Source organism: Camelina sativa, chromosome 16 (assembly GCF_000633955.1).
Source record: "Camelina sativa cultivar DH55 chromosome 16, Cs, whole genome shotgun sequence".
In the NCBI taxonomy this organism is placed as follows: Eukaryota; Viridiplantae; Streptophyta; class Magnoliopsida; order Brassicales; family Brassicaceae; genus Camelina; species Camelina sativa.
Genome location: NC_025700.1, coordinates 14,748,167 through 14,760,166, shown reverse-complemented (window position 1 = coordinate 14,760,166; position 12,000 = coordinate 14,748,167). Strand labels below are relative to the sequence as shown.

At 38.3% G+C, this 12,000-nt stretch overlaps 1 protein-coding gene and 1 pseudogene across 4 annotated transcripts; both read right to left on the bottom strand.

The window, feature by feature from the left end:
- Positions 86-4,368, bottom strand: LOC104750595. Of its 4 annotated transcripts, XM_010472414.2 has the most exons (16): positions 4,241-4,368; positions 3,992-4,131; positions 3,111-3,278; positions 2,906-3,017; positions 2,664-2,813; positions 2,159-2,263; positions 1,967-2,050; positions 1,780-1,895; positions 1,579-1,680; positions 1,375-1,488; positions 1,228-1,284; positions 1,059-1,125; positions 888-941; positions 710-784; positions 582-617; positions 86-465 (listed from the first exon to the last, which is right to left on the bottom strand). In XM_010472414.2, exons 3-16 carry the CDS (start codon positions 3,128-3,130, stop codon positions 343-345), a joined length of 1,215 nt encoding a protein of 404 aa, XP_010470716.1. In that variant the 5' UTR covers positions 3,131-3,278; positions 3,992-4,131; positions 4,241-4,368; the 3' UTR covers positions 86-342. The 4 variants fall into 4 exon arrangements, with proteins under 4 accessions (XP_010470716.1, XP_010470717.1, XP_010470715.1 ...); XM_010472415.2 differs by lacking the exon at positions 3,992-4,131; XM_010472413.2 differs by having other exon boundaries at positions 3,992-4,367.
- On the bottom strand, positions 5,226-8,199 carry LOC104750594 (annotated as a pseudogene).

Sequence of the window (12,000 nt, the reverse complement as noted above, 5' to 3'; positions counted from 1 at the left end):
CAGGAAACCGACACGTGTGACTCCACTGATCCATGGAAACATAACACGCCACACCATCTTTGTAACACGGCTCTTTGCCACTCACTTCAGAATTTTCTTGTAGATAAAGTAAAACTCACAATGCTTAACATAGTATACACATCACATGCCACTAGTTGCACTAGTGCTGGATGTTGATACACAAGTGCTTTACTGGATCAAAACATTCATCTTTTTGTTTATTCGATGGAAGGTTGTGATGGGTATATCTACTACATAAACATATACAGACTCTATATGTAAATGTAAGACACTATGTGAACTGAATCTGTCAGCGTCTTGGCTACTTAAAAACTCTCCTATTTAAATGGCTGTTGTTGTTGAATTGGAGGAGCCTTCTACTTGTAAAGATTTGAAATAATCCTTTTCTGCGCTAGCCATTCTACTCTGGAACATTGTCCATTCCTTTGTGCATCTATCCCTCACCTGCAAAACAAACACAATAAACATTTTGAAGTCGCTTGTCGCACAAGTTATGTGTCTTCCTCAAAACAACGCAATTCTCAGCACAAGAGAGAGAGCTAAAAAAAAAGCTTTGTTACCCCTTGCCATGGTGCTTTCCCGTCCGTCGCTTCACCCTACAGAAAGCCAAATCAGATTTTTGAGCGCAGAGGTTAAGGTCAAACAGATCACGCTAAAATGGACATAGAGAGAGTTCTATGGGGCTTACTTGGTTGCCAAGGGAAGGAAAAGATTGATGAACGACCCACTGAGAATCTACTACTCCTATCTTCTCATGTGCAGGCTGCGTTTTGGTGTAAATATCGTCAATTAACAAACGATATATATAATTAAAGGAAAGTTTATTTTGCGTGACAAACAGCGAACTGAAAGTGTCCAACTCTTACCTCAACACATCTTCTGAGTGCAAAGTCAAGTCCCCAACCGTGAACCAAATCATTCTGTTAAACAGTTTAGGTAAGAAGGCATATAAGTGAGACTGACAAGAAGAGAGGTTTAAAGAAAGAGGAGAGAAGAGGAATGAAAAATTTGAGCAAATAGATGATAAAGTAAGGAACCTGGATCACGTGCCACACGCATCGCCAGGCGTCTCTAGAAAACACAGGAGCCATGATCTCGACGAATCTGCATTTGTCAATGACACAAAAGTTCGAGACTAGTTAGTTCCCCTGTTATACGAGAAAAAAAAATAACTCGTAACAGGTAGAATGAAATGATTCTACATACGCAGCACATGGAGGGAGATGAGGATCTGAGCACCATCCAGGTCTTTCTTCTGTTATCCTGATAAGTTTCAAAGCACAGAGTTTTGTAAAGATCATTACACTTAAAACTAAACATGGCCAGAATCAGAGGGATGTTTGTTCATCATACTTGTGGACTTCCATATCTCCTCTTCTCTTTGTCATCTGCCACGTTAACCCCTGGTTTGGTTCCAAGCCAGGTTGGGAAATCTCCAGGCCATGTTTCTTCACCATCTTTATGTACCTGGGAAAAGGGTAATCAAGATGATCACAACATATCAAATATAAAACAAGAAAAAGGGAAAGAACCCACGAAAGGTTTAAAACAACTTACTCTTCTGCATTAAAATGCTCTACCCCAAGGTCTTCATCCCAGATGAATATATAATCATATCGTGCTACAATATCAGGGTGCAAAAACCTCTTTGCATACCACCTATCATATTTTCAGGTGCCAAGAGAGTCAATAGTCACAAACATCACCAAAATATTTTCTATCATAAAGAATAAAGAGAGGTTGATAAGCTGTTGATACCATTTAGTCTGCTTTCGAACGCTAATGTGTATAGCAGTCTTCGACCATTCAAACTCATCCCACTCGCTTACTTGGCCGTCATAATGAAACAGGACAATGGTGAAGTTTTCTGAAAACTGTGGAGAAGATGATAAATACTTTATGACGTGAAGTCAAAACATCAAATTAATAAAGGGAATGAACCAACCTTCTTGACACAAGCATCAATATTTGCTTTCTGATTAATACCCACTGTAAATGTTGCGAGGTATCTTGGTTCACTGGTCAAATCCTGAGGAAGAAAAAAAGGTATCAAAATTACATTACTTTTATATATCAAGTAATGCAGCTACAAAAAATGGTTTTGATGATAATAGAAATGAATGGTTCAATCACACACCTCCTGCGGTAACCCCCATAGTCTGCGCAAATAGAAGTCTGATTCAGCAGCAATCATACCCGGTGGCAACATTTCAGCACCACGAGGATTTGAAGGTACCCAAATCTGCAGCAAACTCAGAAATGAAACATGAAAACATGGACAGATACGAGAATATTAATCAAGAAAACACAGTAATAAAAGGTTAACAAACACATGTTCTTTTCATATCTAGTTTGATAGTTTCTTTCAAGTTTGGCAATGTGAAATCTAAATGACTGAACTATGTAAGTTATATGTTAGTTGGTACTTGGTAGTCTCATGGTACAAAGCTAATCAGATGTAAGAATCCTCAAACATATATATCACTGGGGAGACCTAAGATTTTATGTGTTTCCTCATTGCAGAAGAATTCCAGTTGCATATTGGAATATGAATCATGAATGGGTAAGGGTAGACCAAACTTGTAAAGCTACTGTAAAGTTCCAAAAACATTCGATAAATTTATTAAGGAGTAGAAGCGTGCCTTCGATTTGTCGATTGGACTGGATGAGCTGCTATCATTATCCTTTGATGATGACCAAGCTTTATGACTTTCTGGAGTTGCAATTGTCGAACCCTTTTCCTCTACATATGACAGATCGTTTGAAGGAAGAAAGTTTGTTGGGAGACTCACCTGATAATATAAGACCAAGAAATTGTAAAGATGAACAAGAGAACAAATCTAATCAAACACAGAAATGGGAAGAGAAGGATTGATTCTACAACCTTGGTGATTGATAATGATGGAAATGATATTCCAATCAAAAAGCCAAAAGTTACTCCGAAAAATGCTGTTGCAATGATCTTCATCCCGTCATTTGATTTCCTACTAATAGAACTATAAGAACAAGAACGAAATGGCTAATAAGGTTCTCTGCACCTCTTGAAAGACTGACCAAATTCGTCAAAAAGAGAGAGACAAGATCATGACCTGCGTGAAAATATTCCCATATCTTCTCTAATCTTCTGAATTGTACTTCAAGAAGAGGTTTGTCACCCACTGGGGATTCTCTCTACTGTAGTAACTTCAAGACTAAAGGCTCCTCCTGACAGTAGAGAAGCCAGGAACCTTCTATGTGTAACACCACGAGTCCGTTATCTAGAGAAGAAAAAAGAGGCTTTTGAATAAGTTCCAATGCCAAGAGAAGAAGACACAAGATGGCCAAACAGACTAGGACCACCATTTAAATGGAAAAACTGGTCATCATCCATCCACGCTATCTAAATGTCAAAAAAGTAACTCATTATCGTAGAACCTACAGCTGAATACAATATAGTGCTTCTAAACCCAACCAGGGGATAAAAAGGCTTCAATACCAAACTATTGACCAGACTATATATACCCATAAGTCAAAAACAAACCAATTAGATCATTCCCTTAGAACAAGCAGTGCTATAAACAAGCAACAAATCATGTGCTTTCCCTTTGACAAAAAGCAAAACAAACCCACCCTCAAAACTAGGAGCTATACAATCAAAGCAATCACAAGAACATGAATCACAAAAAACAGAACACTTTCCTTAGATTGCAAGACACACACACAAAAAATAAACAACTAAACCGGAGATAAAGTCAGCTCTGTATCACATTTGAATAAGAGAACACAAACTTCAAATACCAAAAACTAATCAAAAGCAGACTAAGAATACTAAAAGAGCAATGAAACAGAAGCAAAATGGTTACCAAAACGACAAAATTCACCAATCGCTTACGCTAAAATTCCACAAAAAAATCCCAAATTTCATCGATAAAATAAACAGAATTATCCTACAAGAAACAAAAAGGCATCACATTTAAAACCCGAAACGAACCTGGGATTAATCAAAAAAGGCCAAGAACCAAGTTGAAGAACACGAGATAATCGCTTCTCAACGAAACCCAAAAACCCCCTCTTCGCAAAATTCGAAACACACACACACAAAACAAAACACACCCCTGTGATCGCCTTCGTCTAGAGAACACCAAAAGCGTGAGAGGAAGAGAATGATTAAGAAACGCGTTTTTTTTTTTTTAATCTTTAAAATCCAAAATAAAGGAATGATTTTTCTTGAAACCCTTACCGAGATTTCTTGACTTTTCCTTTTTCAAGAAATTCAAAAGAAAAGTTTAGGTTTTGGTGACCAAATAGGGAATTTTTCTGGGCGTGTATTTTAGGCTCAAAGCTGCTTCTTCCTACAATTTAATTTTCAAAAAGGCAAAAAAAAAAAAAAAAAGATTCAATTTTTTTTTTTTTTTTTTGCTGGGGTTGGAGTTCGAAATCCCTAAAACGACACAGTATTTGTAAAACTGTGTCACGATATGATTGGTTTAAATACTTGAAATGCGCGTAAAAATAAGCACAACAACAAAATTAATATAGGACCCGCCCGACACGACACAACACGCATATCCGTGGACCGTACTTGGTCGACATATAATGATGCCAATCAAAATTTCACAATCTACTGTTTTGATATTTTTTATATCTTAATGTTAAGATTCAAACAAATCTATCAAACTCACTTTTTAAAAATCTGTCATTTTGTCATATTCTTTGCTGCAACTTTTTTTTATTTAAAAAAAATAAGAATAAACCAAGAGAGTTGAGTTTTGCGATATCTATCCGGAATTCACGCAAAGATAAGAAGATGGTGGTATAAGAAAAGCAACATAATCAAACTATAATGTATGATGATGGGATAAATAGAGTTGCCAAACTATAATAAGGAAAGTACCAAACTGAAGAGTCCACTTTCTTTAATAGGAGAGGTCCCCCTACTTTCATTTCTTGCTTTTCGTACATTATTATGTTATCATCCATCCAATTCGTGACATGTTTTAGAAGACGAAAAGTTAATAAAATTGTGACATTGGTAAAACAAAAAATGGTGGATGGATAAAAACGATGCAGTAAAAAAGAAGCAATCGAAATTGGATAAATAAGGCAACTGTAATATTTTTGGGAGTCATTCGAAAAGGTGATATGTTCACATCATATTCAAATACAAACCACAAGAGAGAAACAATAAGAAGTGCCATTTTCACTTTCAAGATTCATAAACTGCGTTTGGTATAATAGAGCTGTTTATAATAATCATTAAGCAATCTGTTCAAGTCTATATTACAAACTACAAACTCTACTTATATTACTTACATAAGAATAGAGCTGTATATTTACGTTACAATGTCCACCTATGTAGTTTGTAGACATGACTTTTTTGGGTTATGTACATATTATGTTGTTTTTTACACACTGATCAACAAATCACAAATTGACTATACATTGGCCTCACCACACATAGGCAAGCAAAATACTCTTGAGGCTAAAAGATTCACAAGGCAAAGAGAGGGAAATGAAAACTATCCTTCTTTGGTTTCAGATACTGCTTCGGGGAAGGGAGGGAGCCAGATTTCTACACGAGTACCCCCAACTCCTACGGCTGCATCAGAGCTGCGAGGGGATATAACCCTGAGCACGCATCCGTAACTCTCCAGGATCTCTCGGGCTACGGTTAAACCAGCCACAAAGTTCCATGTCATATTGTCTTCAACCATGTTTTCCGACAGGAGTTCTGCTCCAAATGGTGTTAGTGAATGCATTTGCGTCTGCATTGATGTAACAAATTTATGTTAAAAAGCAATATGATTCTCATATCATATGAAACTGGTAAGACATCAGACTTAAATACAGGAAGCAGAATATAAAGTTTGGTCTTGTTTACCATATAGCGCATATCAGGACCATCGTCATCAATTACTACCAGACTACCACCAGCAGGAGCACTGGTCGACAAAATTTCAACTTTTCCCCCAACATGAGTGCGCAACAGAGCACCTTCAATGAGATTGCTTAGAGCCTGCCTTAAAGCCGGTTCTTCAACAGAAACTTGCAAGGAAGCTGAATTTTCACCTAGCTCCACCACTCTTTGCTGAGTAAGGGCTAGTGGTCTCACAGTCTCGACCATATCTAAAAGCACATTAGAAATGTCGCATGGTCTTCCTGACATAAATGAAAGAGATAAGCTCTCCCAACACTTTATTTTGTTGCAAAAAGTTCAGTTAATGGCTCGAAAGCTTGTACCTTATGCTTTGCGATTGTACAGGTGCCAGGGCCAGAGGTGGCATAGGCATTTCAGAATCATCTGATCCAGAACCCAGGGAAAGGCGTGTACTTGGGATTTGTGACCCATCAATGGGGTCCTTTTGTTCATAGTTTGATCTCCTTGATTCATTATGTGTTTTGTTTATCTTCTTCAGGGCTTCTTCGTTGTGGCGCACTATATTAGCCTGAAAATGAAATGCTTTGTAAAATATACACATAAAAAAAAATCAATTTAGGTAATAACACTCACAAGTACCAAAAGGGACAAAGTAAGAGAAGGTGGACCTTTGTCAAGTGAACTGCATCCTGAAGTTCTTCAAGGGTATCTTTTATTTGATCACCTTGAACTATTAAGTCTTCCACAATATCATGTGAAACCTACAAATGTACAAAACCCCAAGTCAGTCTGATACTTGCAAGGATCAGTAAATAACAATTCCAGCCACAAATGTTAACTGTAAGGACCTGACTTCTCTTCGTGTGAGTTGAAAGCATTTTACTTAAAGTCCTGATGGTAGAGAGCGGACCACGGATCTGCCAAAACACAAGAAAGAAAATGCATGATATAAACTACAAGGAGACGTTAACATGAGATGTATCTGTGGTAAGTTAACAAGTGTGTGGCTTGTACCTGCTCCACTAGCTTACTCATCCTCACATTGCTTTGTCAAGATGACTGTTGAAGTAACATTGTTTTCTACACATACCCACAAAAAAGAAAAGATCAATAAGGGTTAAAAAGAATCAAACACACGCAATGCCATCAACAGAAGAGACAGGATATAAGAACAACCTGATCCATGACATACGCCATAGCCAGAGTCCGCGAAATATTAATGGCGTAAGATCTCTGCTCTGCAGTGAACACCTTAACAGATGGAAGTTTAACTTTAGGTGATTTTGTATTAGCTGAAGCAGGCAAAGCATAAGCTTCCTCAGGAGAAGGAAAATGCTTTAAACCACGCGGCTTCTCCTCTTCCTCTTCAACCTTCTCCTCCTCGGCTTCTACAGGTAACTCAGCAACTAGGAAACCGACAACAAACGGGTGTTTCACCATAGGAAACACAGCAGCTCTATGTTTATTCACAAGTTCCACCTATCATCATCATATTATGTCAACAAAAAAACGATAAGTGAACTCGAGTTTTAAGGCAGAGGAAGCAGAACACATACTTGTTGACTAGAAAGTGATGCTTCAGCAGCTCGTAGACCAGCAGGGATACCAAAGTTCCCAACTAAGATCACAACGTCTCCAGCATTAACACTTGGGTAACATGTGACACGACGCAGCTCTAATCGATCCATTACATAGCTACCAGCTGGTCTTACATATATCTAAACATAACATAAACAAAGAAAAATCCCAACTTTAATTCAAGAACACTCTGTTTTTTTTTTCAGGTAAAAAAATGGAGTAAGAAGACGAACCGAGAGGACTGCATTTGGATCCACGATTTGACGAAAGAGATCCAATTGCTCGAGACAAAGACGTTGGAAATCAGGACTTGGCAATATAATCTTAGTCTTGAGATGGTCTTTCTCAATCATCTGTTTGAACTCTACAGGAGTAGTTGAAGCTCCACGAATCGCGGAAGCTATAGCGGAGGCAGAGGCCACCATGGTCTCTCCACCGGGTTCTGAATCTTCATTGGATACAGTGTGGTTCACGTAACGGAGACCGCGTGTGAATATAGAAGACGACGAGGAGGATGAGGGTGAGGATGAGGAGGAAGAGGAAGATGCATTGAGTAGCTTGATCGAAGGGTTAGAAGGTCTAGGGTTTGGAATACAATTGGAGAAGTGTAAATTAGGGTTGGATGAGAGAAGGGTCTGAGAAGCGATTGCAGAAAGAAGCATCACTACAGAACACGACAGTGGAGTTTTACTTTTGTGGCTGAGACTGAAACTCTCGCGAGGAAGACGATGCGGATGATATTATTATTACACACACAAATTACCAATAAAACGGCCACGTATTACAAACTTCCGACAATAATGTCAGAGTCGAAAACACCGTCGTTTATTAATCTGGAACAAAAACAAATATACATTATGTTTTTTCTTTCCTTTTCAAATTTCAACTAGAACCGCTATAGCGGGGGGGGGGGGAATATTTACAGTAAATTATATAAATGTGTAATGAAACTGGATTAAATTGTAAAAGGAAATAAGTGAATAAATTGTAATATAATAAGTTTAATACAATGAAAATAAATAAATTTGATACAAAAAAAATAGAAAAAAATTAGCAGCTCCAGGGAATATCTATAAATATTTAATTCAATTTGTTCATTTTTTATAAAAAAATAGGTATATATGTAAAATATTAAAAAATATTACATTTCTAAAAATTACATACTTATAATGTATGTTGTGATGAACCAATCCGCAAAAAATTATATTCGTAAAATATCAATCATAATCCGTTCTACGGTATGATTGGAATTTTTGCAAGCCAACCCATGTTGATAACATGTATTATTTGTTTTTTTTACCAAAATGACACCTCTCTTTGAGTGAATTTATTTGAATAAATAGTCTTAAGGGACATAAAATAAATGGGAAAATTACATTTTAAACCTTCAAAGTGTCATTGAGTAGCACTTTAAAACTTGAGATATTTTCACTAACACTATAAACCTTTAAAATGATTTCACTAACACTTTAAACCTTAAAACTAACTGACATGTTTGTACTGCCACTAAAGATGAAGGAACAGTGATATCCGTCAACGTGAAATAGTTAAACTATGCTGGTTTGATTTAAATATTTGTTTAATGAATTTAATTTAACTTAATTATTTATAAAGATTGGTAAAAAAAAATGAAAAATACATCAAAGCAAAAAAAAATGAAGAATCAGAGGTAAGGTTAAAACATTTGACAAATATAAAATTTAAGACGGCAATAGATTTAGAAGATTCATTGGTTTCCAATGAGAAGTCAATCGATTTGAATCAGAATCCAGTGGATATGCATTTATTAAAAGGATTAATAATGTGAAGAGTAACGTCGTAAAAGTTTTGTCTACAAAGAATATGAACACAAATTTATTTTTATCTTTTTTATTTATTTACACAAACTAAAACTAATTAAAATTTAGATTAAACCAACATAGTTTAACTATTTCGCGTTGATAGAGATTATTATTCCGTTATTTTTTATGGCGGTACAAAAATGAAAGTTAGTTTTAAGGTCTAAAGTGTTAGTAAAATCATTTTAAAGGTTTAAAGTGTTAGTAAAATCATTTTAAATATTTATAGTGTTAGTGAAATTCTCTCGAGGTTTAAAGTGCTACCTAGTAACATTGTGAATGTTTAAAATGTGATTTTTAAAAACAGGAGAAGAACATAGTATAAGAAAACAAACGTAGAGAAAAAACCAAAAAAGCTCTCTTTTCTCCTCACCCCCGACGCCGGCCTCACGCCGGTGGTCGGAAATTTCTGAAAATGACAAAAATAAAGAAAAGAAAACCTTTTTGTGGCGTCGTTCCGGGCTCCTCTACCTTTGCTGCGGTTTATGCTCGAGCCTCCGATTCACTTGTTCCCAAAACTCGATCTGATAGCTCTTCATTTCTCAACGCAAAGAATGTCTCTCCGACTGCTTTTACGACGGTTTCGACTGAGGAAGCACCTCTCCTGTCAACCAGTGCTGCTGTTCCCCCCCCCCCCTTGCGATAGCCTCGAAAACTGTGCAAGATCTAGATCTGGCGACTAGATCCAACTCTTTAGTCTCCACCATTGAAGGCACAGCCTCTGGTGTCGAGTCTTCGGTCACCACAGAGACAAACAATGTCTTGGCCCCCTCATATGCCAAATTGACTGCTCCCAAAGTAGATTTGGCCGTTTCAATCAAGCCTCTAGTGGACAAACCAATTTCCACCCCTCTGGTGGTTGTATCTACTACAAAGATTGCCACTCCAGCTTCCTCTCTCTCTGCCCCTGCAAACAAAGCCGAGGAGTTACACACGGTTCGCGCTGGTACTATAGATTATCGGCATGGGAAGGATAAATGGTTGACGACTGTGAAGGGTGATCTAAAAACGATCACAGATCCTGACTCTACATTCACTCTCCCTTCAGGTGAGCTATGTGTACACATTCCAAATGAAGTCATTGAGCGTAATAGGAAAACCTGGGATTTCTTCATCATTGGGCAGTTCTACTCTGATCCTCCTTCTCAAGGCACTATCTACAATATAGTAAATGGTATATAGAGCAAGCAGTATAGAGATATCACTGTCTCAAAACTGGAAGGCAATGCTTTCTTATTCAATATCCCAAACTCGCTCACCAGACACATGGTTCTGACTCAACGGCTATGGAAAATAGAAGGTCAAACTATGTTCGTAGCTGATTGGAAGCCTGGAGTGATTCCGACAAAACCTGAGCTCTCCTCAGCGCCAATTTGGCTCGAATTGAGAAACGTGCCTTACCAATTTTTCCATGACGAAGGCCTCACTCGCATTGCTAGTTTGGTGGGACACCCAAAGTCCCTTCACCATGCTACAACAAATAAGACAAACCTGGAGGTAGCAAAGGTCTTCACCATCATCGACCCTAGGAAGCCATTGCCAGAGGCGGTCAATGTCCAGTTCGATTCAGGTGAAACATGCAGGATACTGGTTTCAAGTCCCTGGATGCCCCCAGTCTGCTCGCATTGCAAGGAAATAGGTCACAACCTAAGGCATTGTCGAGCGGCACCGGTTACTTGCACAAACTGCGCATCTACTACGCACCTATCGGTGGCTTGTCCAAAGTTGCAAGCTCGAGATCCAAAACAAAAGCGCATAAATCAGCGTAGACGACGTTCTCGCACTCCTGCCCCACTTCCTGCAATTCAAACCCCGACTGATAAAAGCCAAGAACTACCGACTCAGGTATGGAAGGCAAAAGTCAGCAATGTAGATCCTATGATTCACTCTTTGCTTGGCAGTAGTTCGAGTGGTAATAACCTCTCCCAAACAAGTATGAAAGGATCCCCAAATCAAACCTTACCATCAAAGGATCCGGATCAGGTGATTACTGAGTTACCCTCGGGAAAAGCTACCTATTCTGCAAACTCAAACCCTACCCCTGTAAACTCAATGCCGACTCCTGCAACGCCTTTTTGTGGGTCAGGATCCTATTCCCAGCACAACCCTGACTCAGATGTGGCTGATGACTCTTCAGATGTTGCTTCCACCGCCTCTGAAGAAGAGAGATTCATTAAGGTGTTGACAAAACGGCAGCGGAAAATCCAAAGAGGCAAGGGCCTCAAACTCTCAAACTAATATATATGTATACAAAACTTTTTTGTTGGAATGTTAGGGGCTTCAATATAGCTAGCCACCGACACGGATTTAAGAATTGGTATAAGGCAAATAAGCCTGTTTTTGGAAGAATTATTGAAACGCATGTAAAACAACCAAAGGAGCGGAAGTTTATAAACAATCTCCTTCCAGGTTGGCTTTTTGACGAGAATTACAGGCTCTCGGAGTTAGGGAAGACATGGACTTATTGCTAACCTTCAGATGCTCTATAGACCAGATTACAGAGTTGGAAAAGGATTTCTCAAATGAGGACATTAAAGCAGCGTTCCTCTCTCTTCCACGTAACAAAGCTTGCGGCCCTGATGGCTACCCAGTCGAGTTTTTCAAAGAATCCTGGAGCGTTATTGGAGCAGAGGTAACCTCTGCCATCAGAGAATTTTTTGAATCAGGGAGCTTGCTTAAACAATGGAACACAACCACCTTGGTTCT

Excerpts from the sequence above, each read along its gene's own strand:
- LOC104750595 (XM_010472414.2), bottom strand. The coding sequence starts at position 3,130 with ATGGGAATATTTTCACGCAG. Across the intron at positions 1,489-1,578 it reads GAGCATTTTAATGCAGAAGA|GTACATAAAGATGGTGAAGA; the intron begins GTAAGTTGTTTT and ends CCCTTTTCCCAG. Across the intron at positions 1,285-1,374 it reads GGAGATATGGAAGTCCACAA|GATAACAGAAGAAAGACCTG; the intron begins GTATGATGAACA and ends GAAACTTATCAG.